This window comes from Corvus brachyrhynchos, unplaced genomic scaffold (assembly GCF_000691975.1).
Source record: "Corvus brachyrhynchos isolate BGI_N302 unplaced genomic scaffold, ASM69197v1 scaffold85, whole genome shotgun sequence".
Taxonomy (NCBI): domain Eukaryota; kingdom Metazoa; phylum Chordata; class Aves; order Passeriformes; family Corvidae; genus Corvus; species Corvus brachyrhynchos.
In genome coordinates this window covers 432,443-456,634 of record NW_008238634.1, presented here as the reverse complement: position 1 = coordinate 456,634, position 24,192 = coordinate 432,443, and the positions used below count along the sequence as shown (strand labels likewise).

General features: G+C 51.9%; 1 protein-coding gene across 8 annotated transcripts in view; it reads right to left on the bottom strand.

Moving 5' to 3' along the window:
- EXOC6B (exocyst complex component 6B) overlaps nucleotides 1-24,192 on the bottom strand; it is a 234,165-nt gene that overhangs the window by 53,450 nt on the left and 156,523 nt on the right. For all 8 annotated transcript variants that reach the window (XM_017737381.1, XM_017737385.1, XM_017737387.1 and 5 more), the window contains one exon: nucleotides 16,383-16,456. In XM_017737381.1, coding sequence (XP_017592870.1) covers nucleotides 16,383-16,456 — 74 coding nt within the window. The remainder of the gene's footprint in view (nucleotides 1-16,382; nucleotides 16,457-24,192) is intronic.

Sequence of the window (24,192 nt, the reverse complement as noted above, 5' to 3'; positions counted from 1 at the left end):
TCCCATTATATCCTGATTTTCTGGGCTATTTTTTACTCCTGGCCCTGCCTAATGAGCTGCTGACTGGGCTGGCCACCTCCAAGCCGTGACAGATGGCTCCACACGCCGCCGTTAATGTGCTGGAAAACACCCCTGGATGGATCCAGCTCTGCCCGACCCCAGCACGGAGCTCTGGGGAGCCTTCCCGGAGTGGGTTTCATTTCACTGCCTTGTGCCTTTCCTCACTATTTATATCCTAAGTGTGATCAGATGAGCGAAGGAATATAAAAAATATTCTTTCCACAGCCCATGACATCACCTTTTCCTCTTGGAAAAGTCGGTAACTCCATATATATTTCTGCACGCAGCCCCACACAGGCTGTGCTCTCTCCTTACAGCAGCAGAACATTCCCGTCCATGAAAATTAAAGGATAATCTATAGGAAAAATGTGCTACTGGAGAGAAATTTGTGCTGGAGGCTTCTCTGCTTTCTATTAAGGGCCCTTTGGAAGGAGTTTCAAGTGGCTGAAAGGCAGAGGGATAATTAAGTGCCCTAAATTATGGCTTTAAACAGACAGAGGGCAGGGTTAGATGGGATACTGGGAAGGAATTCCTCCCTGGGAGGGTGCTGAGGTCCTGGCAGAGAGGTTGTGAACTCCTCACCCCTGGCAGCATCCAAGGCCAGGTTGGACACTGGGGCTTGGAGCAGCCTGGGATGGGATGGGATTTAAGGTCCCTCCAACCCAAACCAGTCTGGGATTCTGAGTTTCACAGGGATCAAACAGAAGCAGGATTTTCCCCAAACTGGGGACGGAGCTGCGCACACTCATCCCATGAACCTGCTGGAACAGAGGGACGTGGTTTGACAGCAGCTTTGGACCCCAGTCACTCCAAACAAGAATTCCTACCTCCATCAGGGCAGGAGGGAAAGGAGTGTGAACTCGGGGTGACCTCCAAGAAATCCCTGAACCTAAAAATATGACAGACGAACTGTTTCCACTGAGAGCTGCTATATAAAACCACCCCGGCTGAAAACTCCTCTCGAGCTAACCTCAAACACGAGGCGAATTCCAGCCTGCTATTTTCCTCTGGCATCCCGGAATGTTCGTCTCAAGGACAGAACTGGCTGTTCAAACGAGCCCCTGCTCCTGCAGAAGTGATTGTTTTCAAACACTTTGGAAAAGCAATCCCGCACAGGGGCTGCATTCCAGGCAGGATTCCCTCCCCCCTCCAGATTTTAAGCATTAAGAGGAGCAGAGCAAGAACAGACTTTGTCCACTTCGCTTCCAAGTCGCCGTAAATTGAAAGAAGAAAAGACCTTTTTCAGTTTCTTTGCAGCACAGAGGATCACAGAATCATTTAGGTTGGAAAAGATACTCAAGATCATGGAATGGCTTGGGTTGGAGATGACTTTAAAGATGATCCAGTGCCAGCCCTGCCATGGCAGGGACACCTCCCATTGTCCCAGGCTCCTCTGAGCCCCAGTATCCAACCTGGCCTTGGATGCTTCCAGGGATGAGGAGTTCACAACCTCTCTGCCAGGACCTCAGCACCCCCACTGCCAGGAATATTTCCCCAATATCCCACCTAAACCTCTCCTCTTTTCCTTTAAACCTCTTCCCTCGTGCTCTGCCTGTGTGGAAAGTCCCTCTCCCTCTTTCCTTTCAATCCCCTGAGGGCACCGAAAGGCTGCAGGGAGCTCTTCCTGGAGCCTTCTCCTCTCCAGGCTGAAAACCCCAACTGGGACCAGTCTGGCCGTGGATTTTTGTGCCCTTGGATCCCCCGGAGGCTGATAACAGCTCGAGATGAGAACAAACCGAGCCATTTGCAGCAAGATTTCAGTTCCCTGCGTGGTTCGGAGCCGTGACTCAGCTGCAGGGACTATTTCTGGTCACGGGCACACCCGGCAGGGCTCGGAGCTCAGGTTCCCTTAATCTGTGCAACAAAAGATGCCAATCTCCCGTGGCTGTCAGTGCTGATTCCCACCTCGTTTCCCCATCAGCAGCCTCATGTCAGCAGCCAAATTAAGGTATTACAGCCTGGAACATTTAACGAGATTAGATCGGGGGAGTGTTTGCTCTTCCAACGGGGCAGATGCGAGGCTGCGAACAGGAGGATGGGGAGATGCCAAACAGCCTCGGTCACACCTACAGCTCCTGCCCTGTCTGTCTGTCTGTCTGACACCACGCAAGACAAAAGCCAGACTTTGTTTTATGATGTTCAGCACATCAGGCTCCAGCCCGTGCTGAAAACACTCACAGGCTTTAAATAAAACTCACAGATCAGCAGCAACCGGAATTCCCAACACCAGGAACTCCCGGCCCCACCCAGCCCAGCACCCACTGCTTTATGGGATCACAGAAGGGTTTGAGTTGGAAAAGACCACGGGCAGGGACCCTTCCACTCGACCAGGCTGCTCCAAGCTCATCCCACCTGGCCTGGATTCGTGGGAAGATCCAGAATAAAAACCCCAACCGAAAATCACAGGAATTGAAGCGCTGCTCACAAGAGCTCTCCCCCCAAAACACACAAACCTCCCGATTAAGCACCACAAACAAAAGCTCTGTCTGGTCAAACCAAGCCCAAATTTTGACCAATTAATCAGAAAAGACAAGAGAGGAGCCAGGGAGCTGAATTATCCAATTTAAGGAACTCAGGGTTTGCTCAAGCAAGAGGAAGGCTCGGGGTGACTCACAGGATCCAACCGCTGCCATCCCCACGGATTATCCAGAAAACACGAGCTGGCTCAAGGAAGTTGGGCCGCTTAACACCAACTATTCCAGTATTTATTTATTTTTTTATGGGCCAGTTAGCACCAACTCTTCCAGCATTTATTTGGTTTTTTGTAAGTCAGAGCTGGTGCACAGCTCTCAGCATTGGGACTGAATTCTTACAGCAGCGTTTTCGAACTTTAGTCAAAATAAAAATAACCTCAAGGTCTCCTCAAAACCTTCCTCCCTCGGATATCCCATGAGTGGGAATCAGGGAACAAACATCAGGATCTCCCACCAAATCCGTGCCATCTGCTGCTGCTCCCAGGGACTCCAAACTTCAGCATTTTTGGGACTCATTTGGCTTCGAAGCAATGAAAAGTTCACCCCAGTGCTCTGCAAAGAGCTGGGGTCACAACTGCTCTGGAAAAGGGAAAAACCAGGAGTTTCTTCTCTCTGGGATGGGATTAATGAGGGAATTGTTGAATTATGCAATCATGGAATGGTTTGGGTTGGAAGGGATCTTACAGTCATCCCACTCCACCCCTGCCATGGGCAGGGACACCTCCCACCATCCCAGGTGGATCCAAGCCCCAGTGTCCAGCCTGGCCTTGGGCACTGCCAGGGATCCAGGGGCAGCCCCAGCTGCTCTGGCAATTCCAGCCCAGCCCCTCCCCACCCTCCCAGCCAGCAATTCCTTCCCAACATCCCACCCATCCCTGCCCTCAGCCGCTCCTGGGGCTCCAGCCCCTTCCCACTGATGGACTGATCCTCTCTCCCTCTGCGTTGCCTGGACAGTCTTGGACTCCTGGAAGTCCTCCTGGTCCCGAAGGAACCCCTTGGTTCAGCGTGTCCTCCCTCAGTCCCACACCTGCTCTGAGCTCCGGGTCGGTGTGTGCCGGGCTGGCTCCACGTCCACCCCGATCCCCAGCAAACCCCACAGCAGCAAACGCCACCTCCCTGCTCTGGTGGCCTGACCACCTCCATCCTCATCGAGCAACGGCTGGAACCCTGATCCCAGAGGTCTTTTCCAACCGAAATGATCCCGTGATTCTGCAATTAAAGCCCATTAGGATAATTGCTCTCTTCCTCCCTGTGCATCCAGCACACGGAGCCCTCTTGGCACTCCCTGATCCCACCTTGGAGGTCACACGGAGTTGTTCAGGATAGGTAGAAAATCAGGGAATAATGAGGGTGCTTGTGCCAATATTTAGTCCAAACTGCACTCGGGACTTCTGATCTTGTTAAATCCGTGATGCTTTGGTGAATTTGTTCCATTTCCAGGATGAGGTGTTGGGTTTATCAAAGGGCAGGACACAAAGTCAATCCGAAGGACAGAAAGTCAGACCAGGATATTCCTGGCTGGTTCGTTTTGGGTGTGAAGAACCACAGAATCATGGAATTACTGAGGCTGGAAAAGTCCTCTCAGATCACTGACACCCAGCACTGCCAGGGCCAGCACTGCCCATGTCCCCAGTGCCACACCCACACGGCTTTGCAATCCCTCCAGGGATGGGGACTCCACCCTGCACAGCCCTTTCCATTAAGAAATTCTCCCCAATATCCAACCTGAATCTCCCCTGGCCCAGCCTGAGGCCGTTTCCTCCTGTCCTGTCCCACAGGGAGCAGATCCCAGCCCCCACCCGGCTGTTCCCCCTCCACCCCTCAGGAACGGCCTTTTGGAGACCATATTCCCAAATCCTGCCTCCCTGAAACAGCAGGAGAGCATTTAAAGCTGGGAAGTGAAGCTGGTTGAGCGCAGCTGGAACATGCCCAGCCCAGGACTGGAACAAACCCCACCTCAGCCCCCATCCTTCCCCTGGGAGCAGAGCTGGGACCTCGCAGCTCCGCTCGGTCCCTAGGACAGCTGCCGACACACATCCGATTACCCAGCCGTCAGTCACGCCGAGCAGCTCGGCTCCTCCGGTGAAGGGGCTGGCACCATTTCAGGCACCTAAAATCCTCCACCAGCTGCTGCTCCAGCGGGACACAAATCCCTTGAAAGCCTGCGTCCCATCTACTTATCCTTTGTGGACAGCTGGGACACCTCCGGGCTTCTCCAACAGCAACACTGACACACCTGGACAACCACAGGATCATGTGGGCTGGAAAAGGCCTCCAAGATCGTGTCCAACTCTTCCCCAGCACTGCCCAGGCCACCACTGCCCATGTCCCCAAGTGCCACATCCACAGGGCTTTGAAATCCCTCCAGGCATGGGGACGCCACCAGCGCCCTGGGAAGTTCTGTTTCAGCGCTCGACAACCCTTCCTCCAATAGGAATTGTATAGGAAATCTGCGCTTAAACACTGAGACAGCGATTTCGAGCCAGAGCACAAAACTTCCCACTCTCACCAGATCAACCTCGAAACTCTCCCAGCAGACCCAGCCTAAAAATAACCCATTTATACATTTAACAGCAGCTAAACCAAACCCACGCGCCCTGGGATCGGCAGAACCTCCAGGAATGGAAATGACCATTTTTATCCTGGGATGGCGGGGAGCTAATTAATTGAAAAACCATCCTCTGATTCCGTCAATCCAACGGGGAAGCTGGAATCGATCCCGGTGCGATGTTCCTGGCTATACAGTGCCACCTTGCTGTCAACCCATCAATAAAATGACAGCTGGGAAGGGCCGGCGCTGCTGGGTGGGACGTGCAGCACGTTCACCTCGAGCGACCCCGGAATTCTGGGCTGCAATAGCACATTAAAATCATCTCAATCCCAATTCTTAACGTATTCCAAGAGATCTGCTCTCTGATGGATTCTTCCACAGCTCCACATCGTCATTCCTGCGGTTCCTCTCCACCCCTTGAGGCACGAAGAGGTCGAGCTCCCTCTCCTCTGCCTCGCCCCCATCAGTCCCTGCCTTTCCTCACCGGCCTTATCTCATTGATTACCCTCCTAATCCACGTGTCCAGCGCTCCACGAGCGCCACGCAATATTTGTACTCCTTAAATCCAACGGGAAGAAAAATCAATGGGAGACTCCGAGAACAGATTGCTCTGGGATTGTGTGTCTGGGAGGGAATTAATGCCTCATTCCTGAGGGACATGCGTGCCCAAGGCCTTGCAATCAAAGTCACCTTGATGGGGAAGAGCCGCAGTGGTCCTGTCCCTCATCCCGTGGTGTTATCCCAGGAAGATGATTCCCAAGGTTTTCCAGGAGCTAAAGTTTCCCTGCTCCGAAATGATCCAGCTGCCCTTGGGAGGTCCCAAGGAGAAGAATTACAGGGATGCACTGGGATAAAGTTTCCCTACGGCTTCAAAGGCAATGGAGCTCTGCACAACTTCCCCGACCACCCACCACGATCCGGCTGCGGGATCCCATTCCAGGGAAACCCGGCAACGCTTCCCTGCCACGGCAGCAACAGGAGCTCCCAGGGGGAAACCCCACATGGCACCAGGGGAAGGTTGGATGTCATGAAAGGCAGCTCCATAAAAGCTCCTTTATGGACAGCTCCTCCTCAGCCCCCAGGAGCGGCAGCTCCCGAATCACCGGGGTGGGTTCGGTTTCCCAGCTGGGGCTGTGGAGGTGAAGGGCACCCACCTCTGGCCCTCTCTGTTCCCATCAATCCCAGCCCCACCCGCAGGACAAAGGGGAATGTGGGCCCTGCAGCTCCGGTGGTGTCCGTTTTCCTGGTCGGATGAGTGGCTGCAATTACAGGGAAGGAATCTCGGGAAGGAGATCCTGGCTCCCATAGCACAGCCCCGCTCCTGCTCCTGGGAGGATGGACCAGGGGCAGCCAGAGGGTGCTCAGGAGGAGCCAGAGGCTCCAGGTGAGTCTTGTAGGAATAAAACCTGATGGAAACACATTCCTGGCCCAGGGTAAGGTCCCCTTGGGATGAGGTTCCCCATGGAGTCCCCAGGAGTGGCACCTTGTTTGACCATAAAATTCCACCAGACCAGGCTGGAGTCACTCCCCATCCCTGGAAGTGTCCAAGGCCAGGCTGGAGCACCCTGGGATAGTGCCAGGTGCCCCTGCCCATGGCCAGGGGTTGGAATGAGAGGATCTTTGGGGTCCCTTCCAGCCCAAGCCATTCCATGATTCCATGATTCATGCGGGAAAGGCATCTCCCACCTCCCCACGTCCCGCTGCCAGCGTCCATCCCCGCTCCGTGCCCTGCCCGCGCGGCATCCCGAGGAATCCAGCACCCAACCACGAGGCACCGAACTCCACTCCTCGCTCTCCAACTCCTCATTTCCTCCCTTTTTTCCCTTTGTCTGAAAGGCTCCCAGTGGAAGAGGATTTGATTGTTTGTTTGCTTTTATTGTTCCACGGGGCCAAGTGTCGACACGCTCCACAATCCCCAGTGCCCAGAAGCCCCGGCAGCGCTCCCCGCCTCCCACAAGTGCTAACAGGACATGTTGGCACTCCGGGTTTTTTTTTTTTGTTTGGAGCCTCTGGGGAGCACCCAGGCACTTTGAAGTCCTCCCCATGCCACTGCATCCCCTCCTGGATGGAGAGTGATGGCCTCGGAGCCCGAGCAGCCGAAGGGCAGAGGGATCCGTGTGATTTTAATGGGACTGAACCACAAAAGGCTGGGTTTAAAGCAACACTAAGACCAGTTTAAACCCACCAGGGCAGGAAAAACCAGAGTTAAGGCTCTAAATCTGCTCCGAGCTCCTGCTTCTGTGTTTCCTGCCCTCTTCCCATCCCTTTTCCGCAGAGCACAGCGAAGAGGCAGCTTGGATTTCCAGCCCAAACTTTGGAGGATCCTTCCTTTTTGAGTCAGGCAGTTAACACTGATTTAAAAATAAATAAACCACTCCATGTGCCCTTCTCCAACACTGTTGGGCTTTGGGCACTGGAAAAAAAAAAAAAAAAAACAAAGCTGCCCTGAGCCTGACAAGGAAGAAACAGAGTGGTTTGGCCAAGCCTCTGGAATGCCCTTCCTGGAGCGCCGGGCTGGCCGCAGCCCGAGGGATCCCTGCCGGCTGCCCGGGCAGGGTCTGCCCAGCAGCCCACGGCTGAGCACGTGGATCCACAGGAAGGGAGGAAAAATGGATGCACAGATCATCTCTGCTGGGTGTCCAACGTGGAGCAGCGCTCCCCATGGCAGTTCTGGGAAGGGTGAGTGTGGACACTAACAAGCTAGGAAGGAGCAGAGGAATTTCCAGCTGCTACAGCATCTTGTGGAGTTTTTCCTTTCTCAGGCTTTAGCTGAGAAACAGTGAAGAGGGTTCTGTAAACAAATTCTCTATCTCTGCACCTGGGGTTTGTTTTCCAGGCTTGTTTTGGTACATTGGATGTGCGGGTTTTTGACTCCCACTTGTCCTCCCCGGATGGGGGACAAAGTCCTTGCCAGGAGTAAGGGATGAACGGGACTTTTGGATTTTCTGTTTATTGTATCTTATCAGTAATTTACATGCCGGCAACACAGCGTGAAGCAGAGCAGATACCAAAAGGCAACTGCAGGAAAACTCAAGGCCTTTTAAAGGTAAATTACCCCATAGTTGCTAAGTAGGTACATTATTTTGACTTTTCTACCAGTGCCTATGGAACTATCCATTCACATTCCATTGTGCTGCAGCATTTCCTCACCGATCGTTCTGTGCTACCAACACGGCAGAAAACGGAGTAGGTGAAAGAAAGGAGACCTGACAAACCACAGGGATCCTCCATCTTGCCTTCATCCACTTACCGTACTAATAAACCTAAAAACTCTCAATTTTTCACCCCGTAACGAACTGTGTATTATACCACCACCTAACCGTAGATTCTAATTCATCCCAGAGCCTTGGCAGCTTTCTCCGTGGATGAAGGTTAAAAACAGTGTTTTCCAGGGGGGATGGGTCTTCCAGAACAGGCAGAGAAACACTCCCTGCACTTTGGGTTCCAACAAGTGGAAAGAATATTTTGAACGGGCGTTGTGGAACCTGCACCGATCGTTCTAGAGGGTGGATGGCCAAGTGGCCAACGGGGTCATGGCACCCTTGTGAACGAGGCCATTTAAGCTGATTTATGGAATTAAATACAGCCTTTCTGGCCATCTAAGCTGATTTATGGAATTAAATACAGCCTTTTTGGCCACTTATCCTGAAACTGGACTCGTGCTGGTTTTCGGCACTCTCGGTACAACAGGTGAGCAGCGCCAGAGGTGTCAACGCCTGGGAGAGCAGGGCCGTGGGTTGGAGCTCAGCCTGAACTTCAGGAGGTCCCAAAAGATCTCCTAAACCATCTCTTGCTGCTTCTTAGACGTCTCCCAACTGCCCTGGGACAGATTTTGACCCAGATCCAGCTGGTTTTCCAGGGAAAACGCCTCGCTCTGATGTCACTACCGGGGGGTCACATGTGAACACCAAGGCACAAGGATCAGGGGATACTGGGAGCAGGAAACAAAGCCAAGAAAGGGCCCCTCATTGAACATCTGCAGCTTTTGGATTGATAATTTTGGTTTTCCTCCAGCTTATCTTTCTGTTTCTCCACCTCTTCCAAGTTTTTTAGGGAGCCATGGGGTGGGAGAGGGACAGATGGAGACGCCTCGGTACTTGGACTAATGGGGAATGGCCCCTTCTCCCAAGTAAAAAGCAACAGGAAAAGAGGAAACAGCCTCGAGTTGTGCCAGGGGAGGTTCAGGTTGGGTATTAGGGAAGATTTTTTCCTGGAAAGGATTGTCCAGCCCTTTAACTCAACAAATCCGTAACTTCAGATATTTTCAAAGGTAAATTAATTCCAGTTATGGATTTAGAAGGCGAATCCAGGCATTTCTGAAAGGAGAAATCCAGTGTACAGGACTCCTTTTGTGCGAACGAAAAGATTGTCTCTCCCCTGCCGATGGAGAGGACACTCGGCCACCCCTGAGGCCCACCAGGAATGAACTGCAGCTTTGCTTTGGCTTCCCCAGGCATTCAGGAAAACCAGGAGAATTTGGGTTTCTGGAAGCAGAGAGGTGGGACAGAGGATGAAGGCGATAATATTAATATTAATAATAACAACAACTTCTGGGAAGCTGATGTGGTTATGGGTGCCTGGAGAAGCCTCCATCACACTCAGGGGTGTTAGGAAACAAAATATCCTTTAATTAGCAGTAATTAGCTCAGCTGGAAGTCAGACATCTGCCCTTGCTGCCCTCCATTATCTCGTCAGACTCTTCAGGGTTTCGTGTCCGCACAAGAAGCAGCAAAATGGGCACTTTTCGATGGCCTGTGGGCACCACCTTAACGAAGGTGATTAATAACGCTGGATAAATGATCCAGGAGATACCAATCAGTGGAAGGAACTTGGGGAGGAGCCACAAAAGCAATTAAGAGCCTGGAGACAGGATCTTAACAGCAAAATCCTGGATTTAAGGGTGATGATCCAACCAGCTCCAACCTCTCGCTGCTGGGAAATGAGGAATTAGGGCTGACACTGGAACCTGTGTCTTCACACCTCTGCTTCCTGAGTGCTCAAGGGGTTTGCCAGGAAAGATGCAGGGAATTCTGGAATTCAGCATCTCCCTTGCTGCATTTGGGAGCCACGGGATCCAGAGCTGGAAAAGGGGTTTGGATCACTGGGCTGGACAGGAGACCGTGGCAGAGGCCACAGAGAAAATGGTTAAATAATTAAAGTGTTGTTAAGCAAGGAGAGGATCCATGGGAGTAAAGGGATGCAGGAAAACGGGGAGAACGGGAGAGGTTTCTGGTTGGAGCTGATGGTGTTTCCCAGCCTGGGTGATTCTGTGCTGACTATAAAACAAGAGAGATGCAAAATGTAAATGCTGTCCCTTGCAAAGGGCCCTAAACACGGAAGGTGAGCAGAAACCCAAAAGTACAACCTGGCTTCTCCAAATCATGGAGTCATGGAATGGGTTGGGTTGTGGACCATGGAGATCAGCCCGTTCCAACCCTCTTGGATGCACAGGGACACCTTCCACCATCCCAGGCTGCTCCAAGCCCTGTCCAGCCTGGCCTGGGACATTTCCAGGGATCCAGGGGCAGCCACAGGTGCTCTGGACAAACCCCAGCAGCTCAGATCCCTCTTTGGCTGGAGCAGAGCGAGGGAATTCCAAGAACCAGCCGAGCTCCGAGGCCGAGGCCGGGCAGGGCAGTGGGGGAGGGGGATGGAGCCAACGGAACAATTTGGAGATGAAAAACAGCGACTGAAATGAGCTGAAAACCCCTCGTGAGTCACCTTTTCATCTCTGCCCTCCTGCACCCAGTGACTAACACGGCAACAAAGCTGCAGGAGCTGCTCTCCCAGCAGAAACCCTGGAGACACAAGCAGGGACATGCGAGAGGAGACACCTCGGCGGGAGTTGGGTTCATTGATCATCCCTGAGCGAGGTGCTCAGCTGCTGCTGTATCTTCCAGCCAAACAAGCTGCAGAGAATCAGCCAAACCAGTTTGCTGAGCAGAGGCTCAGGATGGCTCTGGGTTCACCCAAAGTCTTGGTTTTGCTCTGCTCCCCAAACACCTCCTGAGTTTTTATGGCTGGGAAACCACATTTAACCATAAAATACAAAAACAAGTTAAAAAAACAACCTGGAGCTCCCTGCCTGGTGGGAATGAACCCTCAGGCCCTCTGGGATGCTGCCCTGGAGTGACTGGAGGGACTGGCTCGACCTTCCCACCACCAAAATGCCTCAGGTGACAGAGCTGAGAGGTGGCCAGAGCCACCAGTGTCACGTCAAGGGGATGGACCTTCACCCCAATTTCCAAGGGCGTTCCTCAGCCACCAGCTGGGGATGGAAGCCCTGGAGCACACGGAAGCAGCAGGAGACAGGGACGTAACTCATGGAATGTCCCGAGTGGAAAGAGATCCACAAGGATAGAGTCCAACTCCTCCCCTGCCCAGGACATCCCCACAGCCCCACCCTGCTCATCCCTGGGAGCGCTGCCCCAGTGCTCCTGGAGCTCCGGCAGCCTTGGGAACGTGCCCATTCCCTGGGGAGCTGTCCCAGCGCCTGACCCAAGGACACAATTCCAGGCCTCCCAGTGCCTTTAGAGCAGCCAACAACCAAGTCAGAAGGGGTTTCAAACACCTGACTTATCAGCTGGTGTTTGATAAGAAGCAGGGGGTGCTCCCCATTCCAGCACAACCGGAGCTCCCGGAGTCACCTCACACTCACTGCTCCCTCCAAGGGAGCAGGTGGCTCCCTTAAAGCCAGGCACAGAGCCCAGGAATCCAGGCTTCTGGAATGTGAGGCTCAGGGATGAGCTCACACTGCAGCTCTGCTCCTCTGTCTTGGTTCTTGTTTGGAGACAAAAAGGTGCAGGACTGAAAACAAAGGGAACATCTGGTGACGGCACAGCGCAGGGAGAGAGGAAACCTGTGTGAGGTCATGGATGCCCCCGGATCCCTGGAAGTGTCCAAGGCCAGGCTGGATGGGGCTTGGAGCGGCCTGGGGGAGTAAAGGTGTCCCTGCCCATGGATGGGGTGGGGCTGGATGGGCTTTAAGGTCCCTCCCACCAAAACCGTTCCATGATTTTGGGATTCTATCACGGAGCGGGGATGGAAGGGAATCGTGTTCCCAAGGGGATCATTCTTTTATTAAGTGTCTCTATCAGGGGTAATAAGAGAAAAATGAATGCATCAGAGGGAGACTTCCCACTCCCAGCTGGCCGGGGTCCAGCAGGATCCCACAATAACCACAGCTGGATTCCAACACGGGAAAAATACACACAAAGCATTTCCTATGGGACAAGCAGTGGCACAGAGTCATGGAATGGTTGGCTTGGGAAGGAACCTCAAAATCATCCCATTCCACCCCTGCCATGGCAGGGATACCTCCCACAATCCCAGCTGGATCCAAGCCCCAGTGTCCAGCCTGGCCTTGGACATTCCCAGGGATCCAGGGGCAGCCCCAGCTGCTCTGGCAACTCCAGCCCAGCCCCCCCCCACCCTCCCAGCCAGCAATTCCTTCCCAAATCCCACCTAACCCTGACCTTGCCTGTCTTAACCTCACTGATTTGAGGAGCTGATGCTCAAATTCAAACCCACCAAGTTTGCACGAAGCAAAGCAGAAAACTGCTGGGGGAGACGAGCAGAACCTCCCTGTCCTCATCCCTTGGACATCCAGGTGCCTCAGTCCGGGGGCTTCCCACCTGCCTCTGTCCAAACGTCCCTCAGAGCTGAAGCTGGAACTTGCGGAGGAAATTCCGCACTCAGGATTTACAACTCCCTGGACAGACAGAGCGGCTGAGAGGAGGGAGCTCTAATCACCGAGTACGTTCCCTCCCCAGAGCCCAGAGTGAAATTCCTCGAGTGCTGGAGACAGATTTTCCTTGGAAGGCGGCCACGAGCGCTGATCTGGCTTCTAGGAGAGATCGGCGTGGCCGGGGATTGCAGGGACCTCGCAGACCAGCACAAAGCCCTCCTCTTCCAGCACCTTCCTCACAAGAAACCCATGGAAACCAAACCCTGAAACGCCTCCAGCTGCCCAGGAGCTGCGGGGAGAACAGGGAATGACTCCATGTGCAGGCTTGGGAATGACCTGAGAGCACCTGGAGATCTGCAGTGGCATTTGGACACTCAGGGGTATTTGGGGAAGAGCTGATTATCTCAAATTTCAGCAAGGTTATTTAGGGGGCTAAATTTATTTCAGATTCCTAAAATACAGCACTGAGTGGGCAACAGCAAAGCTTAAACAGGAAGGGGGGAAAGCAAATATTCCTTCCTTGTAAAACCTTAAACATTTGAGCCTCACTCCTACAGAAGGACTTGAGATGGGACTTGGTTTCCTTCGTGGCTTCATTAAGGGTATTTATGGATTTAGAATTGTCCCAGAAGAGGAAATCAAGCCCCATTTTACATTTACTGTCTGCTCAAAATAGTGATTTTGATTCTCTGCGCTTGACTCTTCCTCTTTTCCAGAGAGGGATGGAATTGCTCCTGATTTCCTTGGGCACAAGGGGAAAATCAGGATTTGGATGTACTAAACTTGAGTCTGCTGCTCTGAACAAGGACAAACTGATGCCTTTAAACAATGACAGCTTTTTAAGGCTTATTTCCCACTACTGGGATCTGTACCAAGGCACAAACCAAGTCACCACATTTTCCTATCACTTCATATTTCATCAATTTTGCTCATTCCTTTAATCATCCCCCATTACTTTGAGAATGCTCTCGGATTTACAACTGTCTTGTAACAGCTCCTACTGAAATACGTTGGGAAGAGAGGGAAATCTCTTCAGTTTCCCTACTTTGGCCAATTTTTGCCCAGTCATTTTTCCTCCCTCCATTCCCAAGCCAGGTCATCCCATTTAAATCAATGTTGTGGTGCCATTCACGGAATTTCATGGAATGGTTTGGGTTGGATGGAACATTAAAACTCATCCAGCGCCACCCCTGCCATGGGCAGGGACACCTCCCACTGTCCCAGGTGGATCCAAGCCCCAATGTCCAGCCTGGCCTTGGGCACTGCCAGGGATCCAGGGGCAGCCCCAGCTGCTCTGGCAATTCCAGCCCAGCCCCTCCCCACCCTCCCTGAGAGGAATTTCTTCCTCCAATCTCCCCTGCTTCGGTTTAATTTCATGGCTTAAAAGAGAAAGAATACAATGTCCAAAAAGAAACTTTTCAAGACAAGACGAAGAACAAATCAAAGACCTCTCCTTGCTGTACCTTCATCCATGACTTTCCTACCTATCCCTGCTCCCAGCTGGAGCTGCAGTCCAACAAGAAGTGCTGGGAGTGTTGGAGGTCTGGTGGCCCCAGAGCAGCCACCAGAGCCTTGCCTGGATGGAGTTTGGTGACACATTCCAACGTGGCACCGGATCAGGTCACTGACAGGGCCAGGGAGCAGGAACTGCCTCATCTTTGCACACTATTGATAAACTCAGTATGTCAAGGAGAGGTTGATTCTTCTCTGCTTGGAGCAAGGAGATGTTGTCCATTATCTGTACAACACCTCCCTTTTCCCCTCATCAATAACCATCCATTATCCAGGAGATCCAGGACTTCCCATCCTCCCCTGAAACTTGTATCTCCTCTTTCTCCTTGCACGTTCACAGAGTCCTGGAATGGTTTGGGGTGGAAGGGACCTTAAAGCCCATCCAGTGCCACCCCTGCCATGGGCAGGGACACCTCCCACTGCCCCAGGCTGCTCCAATCCTTGGCCTTGAGATTCAGAGGTGCTGCTGTTTTCAAATGCAAGAACAAAACTTGGGAGCACCTCCCAAAACAAAGAGGAAACCTCCGTGCCCAAAGACTCCCATCGGGCAGGGGAGGAGGACTGGAGAGGCTCCTGCTCCGCATCCTCCTCACCCGAGCTGGGTCCCTTTGGCTGCACTTAGGAACCGCACAAACGCTTCACTGGCTCGACCCCACTGAGCCGTTTGCAGGCATTTCATTCTTCCAAGAGCCCCAGCTTCCCCTTCCAAAATCCCTGCATTCATGGCCTGGTGCTTGGAAAAGGCCCAAAGCTTCCACATTTCCTTACACCCAGGAGGCCGCGGGCGCGTTGAGCGCCGCAGTCAATAAAGTGCCAAGGAGCTAATGAAGATAAAAGTGTCAACACAGCCTGGTGATAACACACACCTCTCCCATGGAGCTGTTGGGACCATTCTGCAAACAAATTTGGCAGTTCCTGGCAGGCCCGGGCCCGAAAAGCGGCGTCCTGATGTTATTAAAGTTAACAGAAGTGTCATGGGATGACAGATGGCTCCCTGCACATCAATTGGATTCTGAGGAGGTCTCAAACCCTGGCGGGTTGAAAGCAGCTCCAGCACGAATCAGAGGCAGGGTAAGATCATCGATACAAGGGATTATGCAGATTTAAGAAATACCCTCGGCACCCGAAAGTTTTCAGAATGCAAACGACGTCAACCCCGCGAACAAGAGGCACTGCATCATGATGGCAGCAGGGACAAAGCCAGGGGGGTTTAACAGACAAAAAAAGATTGTTTTAATAGGAGAGAAGCATCAGTCATTGAGTCTTACTTCATTCAGACTTTCTCTCCAACCCATCCATCTTCAGTGCCAAGAGATGACAGGACCACCTCACTTTTCCCCCCGGCCTAGTGTATCAATAATGCCCATTTCTCCCCAAACAAATGACTCCCCAGAATGGCCCTTTTCCCAAAATTGGCTGCCAAGCCCCACAAAGGCCTCAGTACCTGCTATGGTCAACTTGGCTCCAACGGGGCCCCCTCCAGAGGTGGCCACCGATGGGTGGAGCCTTCCCCAACCATCTTCCCCAAGAGCCACTTTGTCATTGCTGGCCAGGGAGCATCTGTGGAAGAGGGGACTGGGGCGGGGGGGTGGCTGAGCCGCAGAGGAACACAGAGAGGGACACAGAGAGGGACACAGAGAGGGACACAAACGGGCACGGGCACAGGGGAATGCAAATTCCTCCGCCCTCGCAAACGCCTCCGTGGGCATTCTCTGGGAACAAAGGTCCCCGAGGCGGGCGGGCTCTGCATCACTGCTCTCTCTGTTCCCAGCACCTGCTCGGCGTCGGCCGCGGAGTCGCCGCGGTCCCTCCGCGCCGTGGCCGCAGAAGCCAAGGGCAGCACAATGGCCCCGTTGGCCAGGGTCAGGCCTGGCTTTCTTCCTCGCCCCCTTCCACCAGCCCTTTTCACCTCCACCATCTCCAGGAGCTCTCAGCAAGGAGGTGGCTTCGAGGGACGAGAGGAGGAGGAGGGGGGAAATATAGGTCTCTGGCGTAAATCACTGACGCCGTTTCCCCTCCTCTCCCTTCCCTTAAGACCTGATGGTCTTCAGTCACACATCTTAAAAGCAAAACAAAAAACAAAAACACAAAGACTTACTTGTCTCAAGTCGATGAAGGCCAACTGCAGCGTGTCCCCTTGGAACCCAGGCACTGGGCCGGATCTGGCAAACTCTGTGGGAAAGAAAAGAGGATAAAAAGCGCCTTTAACTAACCATGGACAGGGAGATTGGCAGACGGATGACAGGGAAGACAAGAGAGGCTGGGGGAGAGGAGGACCGTGCTTCTAAGGAGTCATGTCTCCCTCCCTTCAGCGTCTTTGTTCGCCCTTCAAAATTCGTGTCATCAAAACACCATTAATTCCACCGTCCTGACAGCAAGGAAACTGTACTAATTCGACCTGAAATTTATTCCCATGAGCCGCACTGGGCTTCAGAGTATTTGTTTTGTGAACGGACAAACAACTCGCCCAGAAGAAAGGGGGGGATGGGGGTGGAAAAGTTTTTCCTCTCAACACAATAAAATCTTCAGCTGTGAAACTCTTTTCAGTTCCGAAAGCTATTTATATTTTAGGGCGCTGAAGGAATTTTCTAATTTCACGCCTGTCACCAGGCTCCATGAGCATTCATCAAAAAAATATGCCGGGCCGCATCATTAATTATCAGGCAGCAGATGATTTGCATGATCTGGTGATGGCGCCTCTTGGTCAGCCCAAACGCGGAGAACCGCGGCCGTTGGGTGGCATTTTTATTTCTGGTGGATGAAGACATCTGACAACTGAATAACGTTGGCTTCTAAAGCGAAGAGAATATTTCCAAGGCCACATTTATCTCCTTCCAGGCTAATCTGGCCAAAATTTCATACTTTGGTCGTTCATTTTTCTCCTAATCCATTCTTTAAACCAAATCTAAAACCGCTGAGGGGGCTTGAATGGAGCCATGTTAGGGGACCTTGGTTCCTCCATGGCATTTAGCAGCTTTTCCTTGGGAACACTCATGAAGCCGACGCCTGCATGCATCCGAGGGCGTCTTTTGAGGTTGGTTCTGCCCAACTTCACTTCATTTTCACCCTCTGCAGTTACAGCTTCATCTCCGCTCTCCTCGGCACTGAGGGGATCTGGTTTGTGAGGCCACAACTCAACGCCACCAAAGGCTCGAGGGGGAGCATCTGCCTGGGGTTGAGTTGTGTGGCTCCTGCACGCACTGGAGGTGCTGGAGGAATTAAATGTTTTCTTGGGATGAAGCCAGGTGTGATGGCAAAAAGGGAGAAAGGAGGAAAAATATACGCCAAATACAGATTTTTCAGTTACACGGCCCATATCGCCCAACTATCCTGGATTTTACCCTACAGGAACTCTCCAACGGCTCCTAAAGCTTCACAAAGATGAGGATTAGGGATGGCTTGGCAATATGGAAGGAGGATTTTGCCTTTTGTCTCCACGACTAATCAGAGGTACCAGTGGACAAAGCGATTTCATGTCAGACAGTCTTCGCCTTGAATCCTTGCCCTTCCAAAAGTTTTCCTATTTCCAAGCCAGTGCCACGAAATCAGGAACATAAATCATCACATTCCCATTTCCAAAGCTTTCCTAGAGCAGCCCCTTGGCTCTAACAAGAAGAGATTAATGAACGAAACACCAGGATTCAGTCCTGTCCCTCAACCGCCTCATTTCGGGCAAGTAAAGCAGGGTTATTAATCAGCTCCCTTGCTCCACCTTCCATTAAAACCTTGGGATGGAGAACATCCTTCAAGCCAGACACAGGCACCTCCAGGGGCACAGGGGACACTTCTCAGACTCTGCTTTTTAATAGTCGCAGATGCCAGAAGAGGTTTGAGATTGAAACCATCGCTCATCTTTGCAGTGATCACTCAAGTGACAACTGCTGCAGGACAGGAGCAAACATGGCTGGAAAAGCACTGCTTTTATCTGAAGTTACGACTCGAAAGGAGTAATAAAAAACTACAAAGAGAAATTATGGACGTGACTGTTCACATTTAGGTTTTGGATAGGAAAAGCACAAACCAAAGCCAGCAGAACCATCCATGGTCATGCCTTTGGAGTTTTGCACAGGGTGGGACTGGACAGGGATGAACAGGAGGAAGTTCTTCCCTCTTCCCTGTGAGGGTGGGCAGGCCCTGGCACAGGGTGCCCAGAGCAGCTGGGGCTGCCCCTGGATCCCTGGCAGTGCCCAAGGAGGCTGGACATTGGGGCTTGGATCCACCTGGGATAGTGGGAGGTGTCCCTCCCAAGGCAGGGGTGGCACTGGATGGGCTTTAAGGTCCCTTCCCACCCAAACCATTCCATGATTCCTCGAGATCGGAGCTGCTCAGCTTCCAGCCAATTCCACTGACCAATCCTGCAATATTCCATGTGCTAAGAGCCCCAAGCGACTTCAAATGTGTCCCTCAAAAACTGTTTTAATTAACCCTAACTGCAAAGGCATTTTAATGTAGCTTTGCTATAAAATTTGACTGCAGCTTGCCCGAGCCAGCAGGGAAGGAGGATCAACCCAAACTCTCTGACTCTGATCTGCAAGGGATAAATCATCTTTACACATTCCCTCTACGCCCCACTGTCCCATCTGGAACAATTATCCCAAAAGCCACATCAATCCTAAAACACCCCGCTTTGGAAAAGCACAATACCTGAGAAGCTGCAATGTTTACAAGTGAGAAACGGCGTTTGAGCACCTTCTCAAGAGGGGAAAGTCCCCTGAGTGGCTCAGGGTCGGAGATGTCCCTGGACTGAGGAACCCAACCTTGACATCCTACCCTCCAAGGATGGGGTCACCTCATGTTCCTGATTACATTTGGAGAAATCCTGGAAAAGAAACCCTGGAAGGACTGAAAGGAAAGCGAGTTTCTATTTTGGATGAAGGGCCGCGCAGCTGTTCAGAATCTATTTAGGAGCACACACAGAGTTGGGAAATTTAAGATCTTCCCCAAAGCATGAACTTCAAATCCTCATGAGAAAATGCCTGTGATTGTGAATGTTCTCGCAAGGCTGGTGAATTTATCACCGCTGTCAGCTGCTTGTGAGCAACCCAAGACAGATTCCATTCCAAGGCAGATTTCATCCCAAGACAGACTTCATCCCAAAACAGATTTTATTCCAAGACAGACTTCATCCCAAAACAGATTTCATCCCAAGACATGGCTGCTCGTTAGCAGCTCACCTTTAGCTGTCTCTGCCCGATGTCTCTTCCCATGATTCCCTGCCCATGGAGGGGGTTGGAACTGGATGGTCTTCAAGGTCTTTTCCATCCCAAATCAATCTGTGATTTCTAAGGAACCTACTGGAGTGACACTGCCCTTCAATGCTGCTCGTTAGGATGGTCGCACATGGAGCCAACACTGATTTAAGCCGCATTTTTCATCAAAATACTGAATTAACAATGATCTGGAGCCTGCTAGAGAAAGGCATCCCTGCCCACGGCTGGAACGAGATGGTCTTTTAAGGTCCCTTCCATCCCAAGCCAATCTGTGATTCCTAAAGAACCTACTGGATGAAGCTGGGACAGTTATGGAGAGACACTTCAAAACTTCGGATGGTCACACACTGAGCCAACATTTAATTGAACAGCAATTCTCATCAAAAGATTAATCAGTACTAAATTAACAAAGCTCTGGAACCTTCTAGTGCAAGGTGTCCCTGCCCATGGCTCGAATGAGATGGTCTTTAGGGTCCTTTCCAACCCAAATTCTACTGTTCTGGGATTCTACGATTGACATCCAAGAAGTGAAATGACGTCGGAGCTGAAATTCTTTGTATCCCAGAAGAAATGGGAGTGGGAATACGGCCCAGATGCTCGGAGAAAGCTGCAGCAGCCCCGGGCTGGAGGAATGAATGCAATGCTTCCCCTGGGCTGCTGGAGAAGGAGCTGCACCTTCTGTAATCGCAGGTCACACTTTACATACCAATGCCACCAGCTCATTCTGAAGGAGGAATGAACAAAGTCTCAGAGAAAAAAAAGGAGAAACAAAGACAAGAACGGAGCTTGAGAGGAGAGACACAGCCAGTTCTTCTTGGGTTTAATCTCTTCAAGCAGATTTCAGGATAATTTTCTCGGAACAACCGAGCGCAGTGTTGGCCTCAGTACTGTCGGATTCGTTTATTGTACTGTCTTCACTACCAAGGCAAGTGGCAAACATCGCAAGCAACCTACAGAGAAGCCCCTTGAGCAGAAAATCATGGGAGAATAGAGCAGATCAGTATGCGGCTGTTTGTACAAAGCATTTAGCCAGGCTAAAGGTTTGAGGGGTTTGTGTTCAGGCCAAAAAAGTAATGTCTTTGCAAGGTCTACAGGCTTGGGCCACCCAGGGCAGGTCACAGGGGGACTCCAACCTCTCTTCCAAAACATTTCACCGATGAAAGAATCAAGGAACAGGAACCGTTAAGCCCTTTACAATGGACAAAGAATAAAGAGTTCAAAGGCGCGGCAGAAAAGAGACATCCACTGTAAATTAATTACAGCGCACGGGGGGATCTGCCCGTGCCCCAGGCGCGGCTGCGCGCGCGGGGACGGGGCCTTGCAGGGATTGAGCGGGAAAAATGGGCCCAGCCGGTGACTTCATCCCTCAAAAACATCATTTGAGGGCAAGATTTCCTCTGAATTACACGGGATTCGTGATGGCACCTCCAGGATGGAGACAGATGCAGCTCCCAGGGAAGGGAACGTGGACAATCTGCTCGTGGCCATGGATAAGATCTGGGGAATCGACCATCTGAGGATTCCTCAAGGAAGAATGGAGGTCTCGAAGTCATCTTCCTTGGATAAAGCCTTGGAAGGCTATCCTAGGAAAGCCAAGTGATGGGATCTCCGTGGATAGGCTATCCTAGGAAAGCCAAGTGATGGGATCTCCTGTTCTGTATCCACAGGAACAAAGTGACACCTCGAGGACACCGAGGCTGAAGAACAAATCCATGCGTGGACTCTGGAGAAGCTGCCAGGGGGGAAAAGTGAGAAATGATGGGTAGGATTTGAGGCAAGAGGAACAGAGACAAGCTCCCAATTCCCATATTGAGCTTCTACTTCACCCAGTTTCCATACCAAGCTTCTCCTTCTCCCACACCGTTCCCACACAACCCCGCTCTGAAGCTGTTCCCCATTACAGCCCGAACTCTCAAAGCTCATTCCCATCTGGGTAGTTCCAGAGAGCTGTGGGAAGAAGGAGGAGTTACCCAAAATACACTGAACTGGGTCAGATTAAAGAAAAACTTCTCTCCCGCCCCATCAATCGTTCCTCTGATGGAACAAAGATGAGCCTGGAGTGCTGTCACTGCAGAGAAACCAGTGGTCCCAGTCATGGGACACTGGCAGGGCTGGGGAGCACCCACAGCCCCAGGGAGGGACTCCTCAGGGGTTGACCACGAGATGTTTTTTAAGGCTGTGGGAGACGCGTGCCAAGAAATTCTGCACAAAATCGGTAGGATGGGCTTCAGAGACGACTCACGGATCTCCACAGGTTCCCAAACCCAAACCCAAGGTCTGCAGTGGGTGTGTCTTGGCAGATGTGAAGTTCTCAGCTTCGTTAAATACCAGCACCAGGAAATGTGGACTGTGCCCATCCCACCATCAGCTGAAGAGGTTGGCATTTCCAGCCCTGGAAAGGTTCAAGGCCAGGTTGAGGGTCCAACTTGGCCTTCCAGGGATCCAGGGGCAACCACAACTTCTCTGGGCAACCAGTGCCCAGGCCTCACCACCCTCACAGCCAGGAATTCCTTCCCAATATCCCCTCCATCCCTGCCCTCTGGCAGTGGGAAGCCATTCCCTGTGTCCTGTGCCTGTGAGCAGAGCCCGACCCCCCCGGCTGCCCCCTCCTGTCAGGGACTTGTGCAGAGCCACAAGGTCCCCCCTGAGCCTCCTTTGCTCCAGCCTGAGCCCCTTCCCAGCTCCCTCAGGAATTCTCCAGCCCCTTCCCAGCTCCGTTCCCTTCCCTGGACACGCTCCAGCCCCTCAGGGTCTCTCTTTTTTGGGAGGTGCCCAAATCTGACCCCAGGAGCTGAGGCACATCAAAAGATCAGCACTGTGGGCTGGACATTCCTCTCCTCATTTGTTCTGCTTAAACCTTCCCACGTCTCCACTGCAACATTCCCATTTCTGCCCCAAATCCAGGCTTTTCCTGGTGTGCTGCAGCAGGACACCACAGGATATCCTAACTCTGGCACCACCAACTCCAGTCCTTGATGGATCACAGGTTGGATGAACACCTGGGAGTCCTTTGGATCATGCCAAGGGAAGGATGACTCCAGCATCATGGACAAACCCCGGCATTTCCCCCAAATCCCAGGATTTCCATGGGAGAAATTCCTGGGAGCCAGATAAGGCAGCCAAAAAGGAGGTGGGGAACAGCTGTGCCGGGATCCATGTGGGCACATTTTGGGACAATCTGTTGGGATGGAGAATTCCTCAACCCAGCAGAGACATCTGGGTGTGTGCCTGGCTGATTCCCAGGAGCAGGGCTGACTAAAAATAGGGAATTTAATGGAATTTGAAATATAATTTTTAGGGTGCTTTTGATGTCCCATAAAGCAGCAGTTAAAAGACTTCGGAGATGATGGAATTGCTCATTTTATGATCCAAGGACTGTAAAAACAACCCCTCAGCCACTGCTGGAACCTGTTATGGAGATGGGAAATGCTTCCTAGGAGCGGGAACAGCCCCATTTCTTTGGGATTTTTCAGCTGTCACCTCCAAATCTGGGTTGTTACATTTGATTCCCACTATGTCTGAGGTAGAGGGGAGATGGAAAAATTACATATTTATTAAATCATATATTTATATATGTATTTATCAGTTCAAAAAGAGCAGAGCAGGGCATGTAGGAATTTAAAAATCCCATTGCATTGTTAAATCTTGGATTATGGATGTGTTCTGGAAGACAAGAAACCCTCTGAATAAAGGAAATGCCTTTTCTGGAAAAAGCATCACTTCCTCTATTTACAGGATCCCAAAAATCTTTCTCTTTGGGATCTTTTTTTCCCCCCTCTCCAGGTTTGTCTTTTTTTCAAGTTGGGCCAGAGCCAGAAGTGGCTCCTAAACTGAGACTTAACGAGACGTGTCCCACTGAGACCTTCTGGGCAGCCCATTTAAGCTGCGCCTTAGCCCAGGTTTAAAAGGAGGTGAGAGAACCTCTCCTGACTGCAGGGAAGGAGCCACGAAAACCAAACCACCCCAACGAGGGGTGCAACCAACACCTGCCCAACACCACATTCCCAGCCCACCCTCAGCCCTTCCCTGGAGCCACCCAAGCACTCGGATCCCTGCAAAGCTGCTCCCAAAGCCCTCCCAACACCTTGGGAAGCAGCTCCCTGCTGGGAAAACCTGGGGACAACCACCCCGACCACCCAGCACCGTGCACCCCCCCGAGGGTTTGTCCAGCTGGAGACTCCGTGGTCTCACCAGGTGCAAAAAGCCGTGGAAAACGCTTGGATTTTTCCCAGGTTTCTCTCATCAGAAGCAACCTGAAAGGATTTTTACAACTCTGCTCTTTTTGCCTCTCTCACACCAAAACTGCTGCTGATGTGTAGGGACTTTTCATGAGGAAAACATGGCAGATCTGGCTCTCGGTGTCTGTTTGATTCCCTGCTTCTCCCCAGGCCTACAACAGCTCCCTTTTGGAAGATCAGAAAATGAATAAACTGCATTTTCTGTGCTTTGAACATGCAAAACAAGCATGTTTCAGGGAGGGGAAGATTTAAAGAGCAGGTGAGGGGTCGCATCACAACCTCCTTCTGCTCCCAAGCACCACAGACTCCCAGACTGGTTTGGGATGGAAAAAACCTTCAAGATCATCTTGATCCAACCCCATCCATGTTCAGGGACACCTCCCACCATCCCAGGGGGATCCAAGCCCCAGTGTCCAGCCTGGCCTTGGGCATTCCCAGGGATCCAGGGGCAGCCCCAGCT